Source organism: Sceloporus occidentalis, unplaced genomic scaffold (assembly GCF_023333645.1).
Source record: "Sceloporus occidentalis isolate IW3139 unplaced genomic scaffold, rSceOcc1.0.p SCAF_351, whole genome shotgun sequence".
NCBI classification, from domain to species: Eukaryota; Metazoa; Chordata; class Lepidosauria; order Squamata; family Phrynosomatidae; genus Sceloporus; species Sceloporus occidentalis.
The window spans coordinates 514,735-532,887 of NW_028317331.1; the positions used below are offsets into that span (position 1 = coordinate 514,735).

General features: G+C 52.6%; 3 protein-coding genes across 3 annotated transcripts; 1 reads left to right on the forward strand and 2 right to left on the reverse strand.

Moving 5' to 3' along the window:
• Positions 1-792: 792 nt before the first annotated feature.
• LOC149274063 (anaphase-promoting complex subunit 2-like) lies at positions 793-6,421 on the reverse strand. Its single transcript, XM_089505916.1, has 13 exons — positions 6,338-6,421; positions 5,361-5,983; positions 4,980-5,112; positions 4,610-4,784; positions 3,952-4,071; positions 3,629-3,746; positions 3,367-3,548; positions 3,116-3,257; positions 2,838-2,913; positions 2,427-2,630; positions 2,043-2,172; positions 1,548-1,783; positions 793-1,005 (listed from the first exon to the last, which is right to left on the reverse strand). Exons 1-13 carry the CDS (start codon positions 6,419-6,421, stop codon positions 793-795), a joined length of 2,436 nt encoding a protein of 811 aa, XP_089362042.1.
• A 330-nt stretch (positions 6,422-6,751) lies between these two features.
• On the forward strand, positions 6,752-8,583 carry LOC149274064 (microtubule nucleation factor SSNA1-like). Its single transcript, XM_089505917.1, has 3 exons — positions 6,752-6,803; positions 7,062-7,261; positions 8,470-8,583. The coding sequence occupies exons 1-3, from the start codon at positions 6,752-6,754 to the stop codon at positions 8,581-8,583; spliced, it is 366 nt and encodes a 121-aa protein (XP_089362043.1).
• A 1,340-nt stretch (positions 8,584-9,923) lies between these two features.
• Positions 9,924-17,821, reverse strand: LOC149274065 (multidrug and toxin extrusion protein 1-like). Its single transcript, XM_089505918.1, has 15 exons — positions 17,663-17,821; positions 15,345-15,446; positions 14,984-15,052; positions 14,665-14,813; positions 14,471-14,513; positions 14,123-14,167; positions 13,023-13,120; positions 12,080-12,177; positions 11,515-11,628; positions 11,276-11,343; positions 11,029-11,137; positions 10,672-10,747; positions 10,409-10,478; positions 10,175-10,307; positions 9,924-10,096 (listed from the first exon to the last, which is right to left on the reverse strand). The coding sequence occupies exons 1-15, from the start codon at positions 17,819-17,821 to the stop codon at positions 9,924-9,926; spliced, it is 1,506 nt and encodes a 501-aa protein (XP_089362044.1).
• Positions 17,822-18,153: the final 332 nt, after the last annotated feature.

The following is an 18,153-nucleotide window of genomic DNA, read 5'->3' on the forward strand; positions in this document are numbered from 1 at the left end:
AAAAAACATCATATAACGTTAAACACAAAAGTTACAAATATTGCCTTAATTTACACAGAAGGATCAGACGTCGCGCATGTCACCCTCCCGCGAGGGCACACGGCAGTCTATACATACGTGAAAGGCATCACGGGGTGCGAAACGCGTTGTCTTCTCCCAAAGATTACAGTCCCTTCCCCCGTTACTCCTGGGGGTCTGTAGACGATCTCAGGAATCTCTCTTCAACGGATTCAATTTTTTTAAATCAGGTTTCTAACGGTCAACATCAACCGAACCGCACCCCCCCCCCCCCCCCCGGAAGAGCATGGGGTGTTTTTTTTCTTAAACAACTTTATGTAAAACATACATTTTGTTCTTCCTGCTTAGTAAGAGGTGTGGATACAGAGCAGAATATATTCACATGCATGAATCTGCGTGTAAAAGCATCACCCGAGATCGTAATCCCCCTGCGGTCTCCATCCGGTCAGCGTCAGGACGCCCCTAGCAGCATAAATCATATAAATATATAGAAATACCTTAATAACGGCTGAATCCGGAAAAACGTTTACACAACATACATTTATTTTATAAAAAATGTACAGATTCAGTATCTACATCCACGGCCCAGCAAGCGACTGTCTGCGAAACACAGCAATAAAGATGCGGAATTCAAAGTCCCACAAGCCCGCCGTCCGTCTGGCCATCGCAGTAATAGCGACCCCTGAATCAGGTGAAGACGGGAGCCCCTGTGCGCAGGCGGTTACCCGCTGGCCCCTGGGGGGCGCTCGTGTTCGGGGCAGAGTCTCGGAGGCATTAGCTGGCGTTCTTGGGCAGTCTGTAGACTCCTCCGGAATACACCAGCTGCTGATCGCTGACTTTCTTCTGGAGGAAGCCCTGCAGCTCCTGAATATCGATCTCCGTCACCACCGGGCCGGTCATCACAAACATCTTCAGCATGCTGTGGATGCGTTCCAGAGGCAGACTCTCCAAGTTGGTCAGCATGGCCTGAATATAAGTCCAGAACAACTAAAAGAACAAAAAGAGAGCGGCCGTCAGAGCCTTCGGTCCAGCCAGGAAGATCTGGACGGAGGGCGAGAGGAATCGAACCCCCCATATATACAGCGACAGCGTGCTTCCTATAGGCCAGCCTCGCGAAATATACCCTCGCCGTCACCTACACGTATCTGCCAACGTATGCCACAAGCCCAGCCATCAGGAGAAACGCGGATCGTTACTGATCGGGGGGAACGTCCAGTACCTGTGACCCAGGGGTGCCCGTACATTACCAGGACACGCATGCTCTACAGCACATTACCGGGACACGCATGCTCTACATCACATTACCAGGACACGCATGCTCTACATCACATTACCGGGACACGCATGCTCTACATCACATTACCGGGACACGCATGCTCTACATCACATTACCGGGACACGCATGCTCTACATCACATTACCGGGACACGCATACTCTACAGCACATTACCAGGACACGCATGCTCTACAGCACATTACCAGGACACGCATGCTCTACAGCACATTACCGGGACACGCATGTTCAGTACCTGCAGCTCCTCTTCCTTCTGGTCCGCCTGGGAAGCCATGGCAGAGTCTCCCTCCTCATCGCTGTCTATTAGAACCACTCTGTCGCTCCGGTCTTTCTGCTCCTCCTCGATCACAGTGAACGTCCCCGGAGGATCCTCTCGCAGGACGCCTTGCTGAAGCCACAGGGTCATCTTCTTCCGCAGAGAAGTTACGGGAACCTTCAGAACTTCACTCAGCTCCTCCAGAGTCCAGGTGCCTGCAGCAGACATGAGCCACTCACACTCCATGCCTCAGGAAGAACTCACTCGGCCATTACACACGTATTATAAATGATTGGATTATAATGATGGACTCTAACTGCCCGGGATGTATTCAGCATCACACAGACTGTAACACAACGTCTCCAGCTCACAGGCGTCCTGAAAATCGTGGGCTTTGAGTTTGGCGGCATTCGCCGGAGCGGGGTGTATCACACGTATCGTTAAAACATACGGGGCTAACCTGCCGGAACGTACTTTTATTCTGGAAGTTCAGGATTATGGCTGCGTGCACGGGAGACACGGAGAACGACAGCGTCCGGTCGGCTAACTCCACGTCCAGGTTCACCAGTCCCAGATGGTGCTTCCAGTTAAGGGTTCGCATGGCCTGGCAAAAAACACGCGTGTGAGAGGAGTAATGACGAGATACGCAGCGTATAAACACCCCCCCCCATGGATCTATCCCCCTTATAACATCACCACGCGGCCTGGTATGCAAATTAACGGCATCAACGGGGAACAAACTATTTGCATATCTGTCCGCGTGGTGATGTTATAAGGGGGAAGAGATCAGGTTACCCCTCGGTATAGACACCGGCGCGATGTGTAAATAGTTTATAGCCGAGCCGGACCCCCGCTCACCTTGAGCTTCTCGTATTTCTTGGTGTACGCGTCCATGGCGTCTTTAATCTCGCCGGGCAGCTCCAGTTTCTCCTCCTTCAGCGCCGGCCAAAACTCGCTGGACAGGATGACGGCCACCAGGTTAAAGGGAGGCTTCTCCTCCTCCGGCAGCCTCTCCTCCTCATCGCGGATGTTGGCATTGATCCTCCGAGAATCAGCCATGTCCTTTAAACACCAAAATGGGGGGGGATTTGTAATATCCCAAATAACCTGGAATCCATACGATAACCCAGAGTGATAATTACGGGGAGAACGCATCAGAAGCCACGGTGCCGTTACAGTGACGAGTCTGCGCAGGTACTATGACCGGTCACATGACGCCGTATTCAATTAGCGCTATCCTCACATATTGTGAAGCCAAGCGGCCGTTACCTTCAGCATGACCTCACAGTAATGCATCTGGGCCTCCCCGAAACGCAGCTTCAACAGCTCCACATTACGGATTTCCCTAAAAATACAAAAATATTTCGATATAAGCCGGAGCTGCGCGTCTAGGAGCCTCGCACGTCTATAAAGGAGGCGCGTGGAAGGAGGGGAGAATGGCTGGAGCCCGGTGGGAACATGGTTCCTCCACAGACGTGGAAAGCGATACTCTGCATCGGCCCACCGGCGTCCGCCCCGTACCGGCCGTGGTTAGACCCAGGGCCTACCTCTCGGAGCTGTAGCTGAACTGGTGCAGGAGGCGGTCGGCCAGCAGCGTGCGGTACTCGTTGATAAACAGCTCTTTGCTGCCGTATATACTGACCAGGAGGCTGATGATGTCCGAGGATCGGCGCTTAGAGCAGCTGTTACCTGAGAACAGACAACAACCGGCGTTATCATCCTGATCCAAGGACAACGGCTACAACCGGCAGCATCGTTCAATGATAACCAATAAGAGACGGGCGAGAGCCGCTGGCACCTGGATCGGCCTCCACCGGGTCTGGCACCCAGTCCTCCGGCTCCGAAACATCATCATCGCTCTCGTGACCGTTCTCCAGAACCACGGGGTCGGCTTTAGAAAGCTCGTTGGCCAAGTCGCCAGAACCTTCGGCATCGCCAGTTAAACCGGCAACAATCTGCCGGACGGTGTCCTCCCTCGTCCTGGCAAACAGAAATTAGGCGATGACATAATTCTCTCGGAGCAGATGATGAAGCCCCCTCTAAATATTCAGCTCTGTTACCTCAGGTACTTCCTGATGGGCTCGCAGGCCACCTCCAGTATCACCATGGATGGGTCCAGCTCTCTGAGAGCCTTAATCGCGGATATGTACAGAGTGATGATGTCAGACGTGTTCACTCCTGCACACGAAGCGGAGACAAAGGGTTAAAAACACGAGGAGAGGAGCGAAACCCCTCAAAGAGTCAGGAACATCAGTGACACTCGGTCCGTTTCCCCTGCGTGCTGATATTATTATTATTATTATTATTAAGGGAAGAAACCCAATGAAAGATGCGAGTTAAAGGGGGGCCGCGATTCCCACGAGCCAGGCGGAGCCGCACATACCGGGGTGAAGTAGTCTGGTCTCCAGCGCGCCCTTCAGGGACGTTAAGAGCTGCTGCCTCTGATTGGTCCTTTCCAAGCAGAATTTTAAATCTTCAATCGCCGACTTTGAATCAGGAAAATCTGTAATCGCATTCGTTTTACGGAAAGAATCTAACCGGCTCATTTCATACATTTTATTAGAATTGCATTCTTTCCAGATAATAAAAGACGATACCGAGGAGGATCCGGGGACGTAAATGACCGCCGATCAAGCCGCGTCTTCTCATACAATCAGCTGACTTTATGTTCCCCTAAATTTTATTTCCAAACGTCAGAACCCGCCGGCAGATCGGCCCCATCCGGCCCCCGTCTACTCACCCATTTCTCCTGCTATAAAGACTCAAACCTTAATCAGTTGTTCAGGAGCCATATACCTATCCCATACATGTTTAATACCCTCACTGTATTACCCTCTACCACTTCTGCCGGGAGGCTGTTTCACTTATCTACCACCCACTCTATATTCAGTATGCCTTTCCCATGCATGATTAATACACTTGCTGTATAAACCTCTGCATATAACATGGTTCTCCGGTTCTTAGTATCGCCTGAACTGCTCTGATGAGGAGTCCATTATTTACACGCTACATAAACCGGCACTTTCCGCGAGCTCAGTCACCTCGGATGATGCTGAAGAGCTCTTCGATGCGCATGCTGGCATAGAGTCGGTAGAAGAATCGCTGCACGTGGCACCGCCATCGCCTCAACGTGCTGCCGGACTCCGGTGCCGACGGCGGGGCTCGGCCATCCTGCAGGAACACCTTACTCAGCCAGCCAATCACCTTCTCTATCCACTGCGAACGCAAAGAAAAGGTCAGCGAGACCGACGGGAGCTGTGATAACACACCGGCCGCTAGGGGGCGCTGCTCCGCGTGTTATATGAAAGTATAACCGCGATGAAAATAACATTTAATAACAAAAATCATTTTGATCGTCTTAAAATGTTCTGCCTGCGAGGGGCTTTAATCTCATCCGGCTCATCGCAGTACCTCCTGAAACTCATTGAGGAAGGATCTCTCGTACTCCCCCCGGCATCTCTTCTCCATCCGCTCCTCGATCATCTTGTGAAGGATGGTGGTGACGGCCTCGGAGCAGACCCTCTCGAGCAGATTCAGCCGGTGGCTGCGGATAACACTCGGTTACGGTGCGGTCTTGCTACTATCTGTAATACCTGCCGAAAGTCTCAAACAGGACAGGACTCGCTGCTCAAATACCTCACGCGATTCCCTTTAGCCCCCTTTACTGGGCAGCAAAGCCGATAATAGTCGCCCTCTTTTAAATAATATGAAGTCCAGCTTTAGGCGACTCTCTGGTTTTACTTTTTACCGTTTAGTTCCCATTTTGGCCCGAAACGCCCTCCCGATACTCACAAAATTTCACTGAGCTGCTGAAACTGCTCCATGGCGCTCTGACACCAGCACACGTCCTTACAGCCGTCGCATCCGGCGCAGAGCGCGTCGTCCGCCGCCGGCTCCTCCGAGTCGCTGTCCCTCTCGTTCTCGTTCATGCTGCTGTCGCAGTCGCTTACGCTGTCGCTCGCCCGTTTCTTCTGTCTCATGTAGATCTTAAACGTCCGGCTGTAGAACTGCTGGATCATCGCCTGGAAGTTCTTAGACGTAGAAAAGAAGAGAATGGCCTTGAACATGGTGAACACTTTGTCCCTCAGGCTCTGGGAGTCGGACCCCACGAGCAGCCCGGCGTCCGTCCATCTGCCCAGCAGCTCAAGGCTCCTCAGGTACGGCTCGAGGCGCGAGGCCAGGAGGCGGAAGGTGTCCAGTAGCAGCGACACGCACTGCTGCTCCTCCACCGCGTTCTCGTGCTGGTGGATGCCGTTCCAGAACTCCGGGGCGATGTTCCTCTGGAGATCGGTCTGTAGGACCTCGGTGAACCAGTCCTCCAGCACGGAGTGCAGTCCGTACGCGCGCAACACCTCCACGGCCCCTTTAAGATCCACTTCTCTAACGGACCCCGTGCAGCCAGCCCGGGGGGCCATCTACGCAGGAAAAGCCAGAAAAATACACAATATACAGAACCTTTATTACCTGTAACGACGGGGAGCGGAAAAAGGAGACACGGGGGCTACAAAATAAGGAGTGAGGAATCAGGAGGTGGGAGGGCAGGGCGCAGGTTAAGGCGGTGCGAAGGATAAGGGGGTGCGAAGGATAAGGGGGTGCGAAGGATAAGGGGGTGCGAAGGATAAGGGGGTGCGAAGGATAAGGGGGCGCAGGATAAGGCGGCAAAGGATAAGAGGCCGCGGGGCAGCACAATGAATAAGAAGGTGAGGGGCACAGAATTTGCATGATGTGAGGGCCCAGTCCCTCCCGAGCCCTGCCCCTGCGGTACTGACCAGCCCCAGGGCAGCTGCGGGCACCAGGCCCAGGCTCAGAGTATTCCAGGCAGCAGACAGCTCCCCTAACCCGGCTTGCGCCATCTTTCTGTCACTGGACTATGACATCAGCCCGTCTGCTTCTGATGACACCAGCGCATAGAGCTCCAAACAATACATTAGCACCCACCTCCGGCGACCGGAAGAAATAGTGAGTTTAGTCTCTGGTGTCTAGAGCTCGAATCCAGCCGCTCGTTTCCATGGAACCCAGTAACGCCTGCGTAAGGAGGGGAACGTTAGCAGCGGCACACACCGGGTCACGTGAGCGCCGACACTGCCATCTCATTGGCTAATGGGGATGATAGGGCGGGGTATGGGGTCACGTGATAGCAAAGTGCCAGACGGGGTCGGAGCTTCAAATTCACAGAGGAGACCATGAGCCAGCAAGGAGCGGCCCTGCAGAGCTACAACAACGAGCTGGTGAAATGTGAGGCCCCGGGCTAAAAGCGGGGTGACCTAGAAACAAGGGGTTCATAGGCCAGGGCCCTCAGAAAGCCCCCGCTGCCCCAAGACCAGGGGCCCTCAGAAAGTCCCCAAAACCAGGGGCCCTCAGAAAGTCACCTCAGAAGGTCCCCTCTACCCCTGTGAGTGAGTGAGTGAGTGAGTGAGTGAGTGAGTGAGTGAGTGAGTGAGTGTTGGGGGTGCAGCCGTCTCCTCTGAGTCCTTGCTGTGTTTTTTGGGGCAGGCATTGAGGATCTGTGCAGCAAGAGAGAGGAGCTGAACCGCCAGATCCTGCAGGAGGAGGAAGAGAAGAACAAGCTGCAGAACGACGTCCGGATCCTGACCGAGAAGCTGGCCCGGGTCAACGAGAACCTGGCCCGGAAGATGGCCTCGCGGAACGAGTTTGACAAAACCATCGCGGAGACGGAAGCCGCTTACATGAAAGTAGGTACCCCGTGCAGGGGCTGGATCTGCCCCGGGCCAGGGCAGTCGGTAAGGTGGGCTCCAAAAAGTTCCCCTGCCTGACAGGCAGATTTCGCCTCGCTAAATAATCTCCGTGTGTTGGGCTTGACGGGCACTTCAGGGGTTGGTTACCGTGTAGTGTGTTGTGACTTCGGTCACTGTTGCATCAGGCGTGTAAACATTTCGTGTTTTGCTGCGGTGCTCGTGGGGCAAAAATGTCCAATTTAAGGGGCAGAATGAATTTAAGGGTATTTGTTGAAATTCTAATTATATATATAAATACAATGAATACAGCCCGGGGGACTTGTAGCTGTACGGTTCTGGTTCCACTTTAACCCAGAATACTTTTTTTTTTATGATGGGTAAATATTTAGACAAATACTTTGGGGGCAAATTGCCACGCTCTTCCAGGGTTCAGGTAACTTGGTATAAAAAAAAAAAAAAGCAATAAAGTAGAAATGATTGGTCGTAGAGGGTATGTACCCTGGGGCTGTTATCGTGGAGGGGTCAGTAGGGGTGATTCTGGGATGGAGGGGGGGGCGGCTGGGACTCAATCTAGGGGTAAAGGAGAAACGATATTGATGGTCCTGCTATCGGTTTGTTGAGAGAAGACTTATATAGAGCGATCACAGAAAGGGACCTACAACTAACCTGGGGGAAAGGAAACAGAAGCGGTAGGAAAAGAACCAACAGGAAATAACGTCAGAAGCCGAAGGGACTGGAGCAAAAGACAGGAGTGTTATCCGCTATGTAGAGTGGGGAGGTCTCGGAGAATTCGTGGTTTATCCTTTTATGTGAAAGATGAGGTCGCTCGTTGGGATTACAAGAGCAGCGGAATCCAGATCGGGGAGGAATCAGTAAAGAACCGGAGGGGATGAGTTGGAAGCGCGTAGATGGAATGTTCCAGAATCCTGCGTAATCCTGTTGCAGCCCTCTACGTCGCATGCCTCCTGCCCTGACTATCTGACTGCGGGACCGTTGTGCAGCCTGCCTCCTGCCCTGATGATGTCTGGGTTACCTTTTGGTTCTGCCCCCGATGTAACGCCTTCTGCCGCCTGCGAAGGGAAGCTGCCGCGCCGGGTCTGTGTTTGTGAAGCCTCTAGGTGTCTCTCGGATATTAGAACGCGCTTTCACCATCACCCGCCCAACGTCGCCTAACCCAGCCGTTTTTATCGTTTCCGTCTTCCCAGATACTGGAAAGTTCCCAGACTTTACTAAACGTTCTGAAGCGGGAAGCGGGGAGTTTGGGGAAATCGACAGACGTTCGAGGAAGCGTAAATACCGCGCAGCCGAGAGACTGCTGACCACCGAGCGGGGGCCACGCGGCCTGAACATTTTAATTATTTTCTATATATATATTATTACTCGTTACAGAAATCCGGTTTAATAAAGATTCTATTTCTGGAATTTCACTGTTTTTTTATTTTTTTTTAATAAATGGAAATAGGGAATTTTCCCAAAATATCTGGTTTTGTAATAGCCGTGTGATGCCCCCGCGTTCTCCGCTGGCTCCGTGTTCGAGAACCCAATTGTTTTCCAAGACAGTTTATAATAACTCTAGAAGTTTTCTGGACCTTTTTAAGGGGTGTGAGAATTAGGAAATCGGGGGGTGGGAGGGGTTGCCTGAGATGGACGGTTTGATCTCCGGGTCTGAGAGGCGTCTGCGGAAATGATCCAAATATTGTGTAAAATCTAACCTTTTGGGGCCGTTTCTAGACTCGTGATGACCCCACTTTCCATAATCTAGACTTTCCCCGGGGGGGTCCGGAATGTCTGCTCGTCGGCATATCCAGAGAAACCAAACCTCTAAATAACACAGAAATGTAAAGGTTGTCGCTATATATATATTTATATTTCTAGATCATTTGGGATCCACTGAGTGCTCCCATTGGTCGGCTCTGGATTCCATACGTTTAATGTTCTCCCTGTCGGGCCGGCAGCAACGTACAGCTTCGTTTGTTCAGCCCGGCTCCTGGAATCCCCCCGATCCGTTCACACTGTAAGTCTTATTAAAATCCCGATCATTAGTATGGCTACGGCCCCTACGAGGGCCAGCGAGCGCCTCCGGATCAGCTGCGTTCTGGTCTGTGGGGTGACGGTGTACGGCGGGGCTCCGATCGTCTCGTCAGCTGGGGTGCCGGGTTCTGCCGGTCCTTCTGCCGCTTCTAAACAGAACGAAGAAAGGGGGATCATTCAGAAAATAACATCGGAGAACCCGAATCCGGCCCGCTGTGGACACAGGAGCTCCGTCCACCCGTCTCAGCGCGGCTTCCGCCTCCTGCCGATCTCTAGCATTTATGTGCCGCGTCTCCCCCGGGCGGCCCGTGCGGTGACCCTACCTGACGGCAGTGTGCTCCGATACACAGCTGCCTTTCTCTTCGGATCCTTGGTGGTCTTTATCCTCAGCAAAGCCCGGAACTGAGCCTGGAACGGAGACGTGCGGTTTAGTTCTGGGGCTGGAGAACGAACCGAACGTATGGAGAGCGCAGTGAGATCCGCCGCTCAGCAGAGGGCGCCGCCGGCTCAAACAATATCACGAAAGGTACTGGTGAATTAAATGAAGCGTTTTATATGGAAAGTACGGATTAAAGGGGGTAAGACGTTGGGTATTTTCTAGAATCCCCCTTAATCCGTCTGCCCCCCTCTAGAGCCGTTCTGTAACCCCCATAGTGATTTTGCGCGCTGTTGCTGGGAAGTCGCTGTCGGCGAGGGACGCTCTTACCTCCTCCGACACCTTTTTCCAGTTGATTTTATACACGAAAGTGAGGAACGCGATACTCTGTAAGACCCCGCAGAGCAGGACCCCGATCCAGAACCCTGGGGACAGAGAACACGTCAGTCCACGTGCCGCTTCCCAGAGTGTGGAAACACGTGACCCGTGACATCATCTCCTACCAATGATACCCATCCGTGCCGCAAACATCAGCGATATGCCGACGGGGAGGCCGATGACATAATAGCCGACAGCGTGGAAGATGGCCCCGATCTTCTGCCTCCCGGTACCCCTCAGGACGCCCCCACACGTGGCCTGGAACAGAGCAGATATTTACGGAGACGCGCGCTAACTGCCCCCTCCTTCCCAGGAGACCCTAATGTGTGGCGATTTATCTCACGGCCGGGTATCCTTACCACGCAGCCGTCGAACAGGTGGGTCACCGCGTACACCGGAAGCACGTAGCCCACCAGAGCCACGATCCCCCTGCAGACATCACAGAATAAAATCGGTAAGCCGGGGAGGAGTCGTAACCGAAGTGGGAAATCGAGGTTACAACAAACATTGCGCAACACGAGTGCGGAGGGGACGCACGGCCTGGCTCTCGAGGGCCACGGGGGTCCGCATCAAGCTAACATTACATGCTATTTAGTCCCCGATCCTTCCGACGCGCACTTACTGATCAGACGTGAAGATGTAGCCGATCACGTCCTTCAGGCTGAGGAGGAGGATGCAGCAGCAGAGAGCAAGCGTTTCTGCAACAGGAATAACTCATTAACGGAAGCAAACGGCACCGCGAGGGTCTGAAGCTTCTTACCCCGGGGCAGCCGGGCAACTAGCCCAATAACAGAGCCCGATCCAAAAAGTACCCCACCGACCAGGCAACAAACCCCGCAAAAACAGACCCTTGGACGGAAGACCACGGAGGGACCTTCGAAGGAATCCTTTCCTCTACAATGTTGGACAGAAGCGAGTAAAGTGCCTCGAGTGCCCGCTTTATGGAGCGTCGCAGAGCGCGGGGAATGCTTCCGGTTACCCGTCATCAATAAGGAGACCACTGTTGATTTCTTCGCTTGCTCCAGATCCCCAGGGCCAAGCGCGTGGCCGACCCTGACCGCCGCCGCTATGCTTATCCCCACCGGCATCTGTGAAGTGGAGATGTTAGGATGGTGCCGGCTGCGGGGTACGGGGGGTCGGGGGACGTGGCCAGCAGACCCCTTATCGGAGAATTCGGGGATTTATCAATGAAAGTGGACTGGCCGCCGCTTATGAGCGCCACTCACCAAGAAGACGATGTTGGCCACCTGATACACCACCGCCTGCGCCCCGAGGTCCACCACGCCGATCACCCCTAAAGAAAACGTGGAAGTCTGATTACTGACCTAATAACACCCGTCAGCACCGTGCGCACCAACAGCCCCGAGGCGGCAGGAGAATCGGGACGCTGACCGTTACACCCAATCCTGATCCCTGAAAGCTTCCACCGTGCGTGAAACGCCCCAACCGTGTCCCTTTAACTGACCGGCCAGGAAGATCCCGATCTCGAAAGTCCACCACTCGATGCAAAGCATTAACATGCTGGGGATCGCCAGATGAATGAAAGACCCCCAGTCCTCAAGGCATGCCGAAGACCACCCTGCCGGCGAAAAGCGAGGTCAGCAATCAGTCGGAAATACAAGGTTTTTAACCAAATTCCAGAGCCGTTAACTTTTAGGAAGGCAAAATTTATGGAGAAGCAAAGTGTGATGTCATACAGTGTGACGCCGTCCATCATGATGTCATACAGTGTGATGCCCACAGGCTGTGTTACTCCAGGGCAACAGGGGAGGGTGTGTATCCCCACCCATGCTAGCTCCACCCAGTGCCAATCCCCACCAGCTCCACCCACAGCCCATCCACACCCAACTCCAGTCACTTCACATACACGTCGGATCCACCCACTACCTAGTCGCACCAACCCCTCAAAGAAAAGCTCCACCCACTGCCCCACCTACACCAGACCCACCCACTGCCCCACCTACACCAGACCCACCCACTGCCCGTATACACCAGACGTGTCGTGTTTAGAGCCGTGATCCGTGACGCACCTCCCCACGTGTCCACGTGAAGCTTCTTCCAGACGATATAAAGGAACAGCGACAGCATCTGGACGTACTGAGACAAGGTGTTTGCGCAGGCGGAGCCCCTGCCGAGGGAGGAGGAGACACTCAGCCACAGCGCTGCCACTTTCTGCCACGCGGCAACAGCTGTCAATCAACAGACCCCTCCTACGCTATTATCCGAGCCTCGTGTCATGCGGGCGCCTCTTCCTAATTGGCTGCTTATTCTGCTTCCTATTAAATCTTTGTAACTGGTGCCGGACTCGAGAGAATATGCGGGATAAAAGTACAATAAATGCCCCTGGCGTAAGAAGCCTGATGGGGGGGTGGGGTGGGCTCGTTAATGTCCTTACGCCACGTCCCGCCGCTTGCACAAACCCCCATCCCCCCGGGGTAAGAAAGCTGCCCCCGGCCGGGGCTCCGTGCGGCTCTCACCCTCCCAATGATGCAATAATCCGGTGAAACGCCGGCAGGGCCCCTGGATACATCTTACGCAATACAGAACCGGCTCTCACGGACGCCCATCCTACCCCTGCGAGTGTTTTGTGACCTTGGCAAACTCCTGAGGTGGTTGCTATAGTAACAGCCCAGGATCCCTGCCAGGATCTGGCTTGTGAAACCTGTGGGGGCAAAATGCCAGCAAAACGGGCATCCGCCCTTCTCCGAATTCACAGACCCAAGCGTTACTGCGGCTGTTTAACGAACAATCTGCCCCCCGAGGGGTATTGGGGCAGAACCGGGGAGGGAAGGATTGCTGACCCCCGTGATAACGCCATTACCTCATCAGACCGTCCGGTGTGGCCCAGATTGGGGTCTCTAACGTGACCCCCATGATCTAGGCTGATACAGGGGGGGGTCTGAAATAATACTTGGAGGGCAACCTATTCTACTATTACCCTCTCAGATGTCGATGTGCCCCTCCGGTACTCACATCACTCCCAGCCGCAGGACGTACAGGAAGAGGTAGTTGGTTAAGGCGTTGATGAGGTTTGCGATGAATCCGGTTAACACCTGGGGGAGAATGATGCCCTGGGGGGGAATAAATACAGAGAGAATGTATTAACCCCTTCAGCGTGGCTCCGAGCCCCCACATGCTGATAATACCCCTAGGGACGAGATCGCCCCTCGAGGCCAAAACATTTCGACACCCAGGAGTGCAAGAGACTGAATCCAAAGGCTGATCATTCCTCTGCCCAGTGTAATAATAACTGGTTCACTTTATATTAGCCCACTCTGCTGCTTCGATTCCCTGGATCCACTACCTTTCCGGCATTTAATGTTACTACATTTTATGCAGGAAATTATTGGCTTCAGAAACTTGTTTAGCAGATAAACCCCCGTCCGGCAGAAGCACGTCGGGGGAGGGGGGGCGCCTGCTTTATTTTCTTAGCGGTTATTCTGCTGATTGCACTAAAAGTTCTGTTTTCTGTTAATCTCATGAAAATCTGGGCTTTATTAAAGAAAAATGTTATTCCAAGTTATAGTAAATATTAATGTGAGCCGTCCAGAGAAACACGGCGGCCCCTGACCTCACGCAGCGCCTTCTTATCATTCAGGACCCCTAGGCTGCTATACATCAATGAGGGCTCCTGAGCCTCTGTGTCAGATGCATTGGGAGGGCCCCTAGGCTTTTATATACATAAACAGGGGGCCCTGAATCTCATACTGGGCTCTGTTATCATTCAGAAAAGAAGACAGGACCCCTAGGCTTCTATGTCATCAACGAGGGTCCCTGAGTCCCGCTGTCATCAAGAGGGGCCTCTGAGTCTCTATGTCAGATACATAGATGGGACCCCTAGGCTTTTATGTCATAAATGGGGGCCCCTAAGTCTCTGTGTTGGACATATAGACGGGACCCCTCGGCATCTATGTAATTAAGGTGGTCCCTGACTCTCACGCTGGGCTCAGTAATTCCATAGATAATGTCGGAAGGAAACAAACAGTTAATCCGCCGTCTGTATTCTGGGGCTTCTCGCGCGGAACTTTCTAGAATCTCCTGCTTTTAGTGACTTTTCCGCTCGGCGGATTTACCTGGTTTTGCAGATATTTGGCCTGAAGCTGGTACAGAAAAGCCGCCTGGAAAGAAAATAAATATTTACAAGGAGGTATTTGGGGGGGGGGGCTGCGGCGGGAATGCCCTGAACTTGGCCGAGGAGCTTACAATCCGCGAGCCGGGCGGGTGCGCAGAACACACGTATGGCGGTAATCGGCAGTAAAAACACCCCGCATCGGGGTAAATAATACGCAGAGCCCGTTATACCCCAGAGATCTTATTACTACTGTATCCGTTCCAAAGAATCCATTAACTCTTTCCGTGGCAGCGGGGGCTTTCTCCAGAAGTCGCCCGTTTTTATAAGCACATCAATTAACGCTGATTACCGGCAGCGCTGGGAGGAAGATCAAGACGTAAACCTCGGTTAATCTGAAAGGAGGACAGAAAACAGAGCATTGAACAAATCTCAGCAGTACCCATCCACAATCAGAACCCGAGACCCCCATATTCATTAACCCATTAATGTCCTGCACACACAACGGGGGTCCCGGGTACAGAACACGAGACAGCGGGGTCTTACCGAGACACCTCGGGGTCCTGTCTGAAGAGCCGCAGGACGGGCTCTGTGTTAATGAACAAAGCCCAGCAGGGAAAGCAGAAGAGCAACAGAATGAGGATCCCCCTCTGCAGGACGGTGCCCACCAGCCTCAAACTGCCTCCCCCGTAGATCTGAAACACACAGGGGGCAGGTGAAGTGCGGCAGGGACCCCCGGTACTGAGGACCCCTAAAGAGACGGCAGCTTCCAAAGAGATCTCCATTTGCCGCCAGATCGGCCCCCGTCACACCTTTGTCTTCACAGTGCATTCATTGGGTTTTCGGCGCGTGAGCTGACAATTACCTGCGATATTAACGTGTCACAGGCCCCCGCCAGTCCGGCTCCCACCGCTATTCCCGTGATGTTTATCATCTGCAACCAGAAGGCGACAGATTCCGTTACGACATGCGCGATATTACGGGGGTCGCTTCGTACATACAGATAACCCGCAGAGATAATCCAGAGAACCGAGAGCATCCGGGATCCCGCGGCGTGACCGGCATAACGGATCAAAACGGGAGTCACGGAGACGGGAGACGCGTGGGGGCTCTCAATCCTTACAGCAAACCAAGACCAGGAGTCAGGACCGGGAGCCAGGAGTCAGAACCGGGAGTCAGGACCAGGATTTGGGAGTCAGGAGTCAGGACCAGGAGTCAGGACTTACTGCCACGGCCAGCGAGACGGCATCGAGCTCCACCTTCCCGAGGTGACCACAGAAAATGGTGCTAACGATACTGATCAGGAAATTCATCAGCTGAGACAGAAACTAAAGAGACGTCCAGAAATACCATGTTACCACGGAAACCATTACACCCCACGGAGTAATAACCCCCACACTGTATACAGTAATATAACCCCCAGCACTATATACAGTAATACCCCCTCAGCGCTGTATACAGTAATATAACCCCCAGCGCTGTATACAGTAATATAACCCCCAGCGCTGTATACAGTAATATAACCCCCAGCGCTGTATACAGTAATATAACCCCCAGCGCTGTATACAGTAATATAACCCCCAGCGCTGTATACAGTAATATAACCCCCAGCGCTGTATACAGTAATATAACCCCCCAGCACTGTATACAGTAATATAACCCCCCAGCGCTGTATACAGTAATATAACCCCCAGCGCTGTATACAGTAATATAACCCCCAGCGCTGTATACAGTAATATAACCCCCCAGCGCTGTATACAGTAATATAACCCCCAGCACTGTATCCAGTAATATAACCCCCAGCGCTGTATACAGTAATATAACCCCCCAGCGCTGTATACAGTAATAACCCCCAGCACTGTATACAGTAATATAACCCCCCAGCGCTGTATACAGTAATATAACCCCCAGCACTGTATACAGTAATATAACCCCCCAGCGCTGTATACAGTAATATAACCCCCAGCGCTGTATACAGTAATATAACCCCCAGCGCTGTATACAGTAATATAACCCCCCAGCGCTGTATACAGTAATATAACCCCCAGCACTGTATACAGTAATATAACCCCCCAGCGCTGTATACAGTAATATAACCCCCCAGCGCTGTATACAGTAATATAATGCCCAGCGCTGTATACAGTAATATAAACCCCCAGCGCTGTATACAGTAATATAACCCTCAGTGCTGTATCCAGTAATATAACCCCCCAGCGCTGTATACAGTAATATAAACCCCAGCACTGTATACAGTAATATAACCCCCAGCGCTGTATACAGTAATATAACCCCCCAGCGCTGTATACAGTAATATAACCCCCCAGCGCTGTATACAGTAATATAACCCCCCAGCGCTGTATACAGTAATATAAACCCCGGCACTGTATACAGTAATATAACCCCCAGCACTGTATACAGTAATATAACCCCCCAGTGCTGTATACAGTAATATAACCCCCAGCGCTGTATACAGTAATATAACCCCCAGCGCTGTATACAGTAATATAACCCCCAGCGCTGTATACAGTAATATAACCCCCCAGCGCTGTATACAGTAATATAACCCCCAGCGCTGTATACAGTAATATAACCCCCAGCGCTGTATACAGTAATAACCCCCAGCACTGTATACAGTAATATAATCCCCAGCGCTGTATACAGTAATATAATCCCCCAGCGCTGTATACAGTAATATAACCCCCCAGCGATGTATACAGTAATATAACCCCCAGCGCTGTATACAGTAATATAATCCCCCAGTGCTGTATACAGTAATATAACCCCCAGCACTATATACAGTAATATAACCCCCAGCGCTGTATACAGTAGTAACCCCCAGCGCTGTATACAGTAATATAACCCCCATCGCTGTATACAGTAATATAACCCCCCAGCACTGTATACAGTAATATAACCCCCCAGCGCTGTATACAGTAATATAACCCCCCCAGCGCTGTATACAGTAATATAACCCCCAGCGCTGTATACAGTAATATAACCCCCCCAGCGCTGTATACAGTAATATAACCCCCAGCGCTGTATACAGTAATATAACCCCCAGCGCTGTATACAGTAATATAACCCCCAGCGCTGTATACAGCAATAACCCCCAGCACTGTATACAGTAATATAACCCCCAGCGCTGTATACAGTAATATAACCCCCAGCGCTGTATACAGTAATATACCCCCAGCGCTGTATACAGTAATATAACCCCCCAGCGCTGTATACAGTAATATAACCCCCAGCGCTGTATACAGTAATATACCCCCAGCGCTGTATACAGTAATATAACCCCCCAGCGCTGTATACAGTAATATAACCCCCAGCACTGTATACAGTAATATAACCCCCAGCGCTGTATACAGTAATATAACCCCCAGCGCTGTATACAGTAATAACCCCCAGCACTGTATACAGTAATATAACCCCCAGTGCTATAGACAGGGCTGCGGGATTGGCAGCGGGGCTACGAGGCACAGACACTCCGTTGAGTTCAGGGTCGGGTTCAAATCGGGCATCTCGTAAACTCATGACCACTTACCGCGGGTCCCGCCAGCGCCAGCAAATGCCGCGCTTCCTGCCAGATACCGCCGGGCAGCGCCGGGCAGAGTCCAGATCCGGCAGCGTGTGAGATGGGTGCCGGCGGGAGACACGGCCCGGCGCTCTGACTGCCGTCTGCCCTCTGCTCCTCGCCCTCCATTCCTTGAGCCCCCTCAGGAAGCTGGCGAGACGCTCCGCGGGTGTCGGGGCCAAAGGCGCTGCTTCATCACCATCCAGCCCCCTTTCAACACACAACAGACGCAAGGCCACAAAACATGACCCGGCCGTCCTCACGAGAATATCGGGGTCCCTTTATACAACGCAACCCGCAGGAGAGACAGCGAGACAAACCGCGCACGGTACCAAGAGACAGAAACCTGCGAGAGAAACACGAAAGAGACACTCAACAAGAGAGACCGTCAGAGAGACACGCTCTCAACAAGAGAGACCGTCAGAGAGACACGCGCTCAACAAGAGAGACCGTCAGAGAGA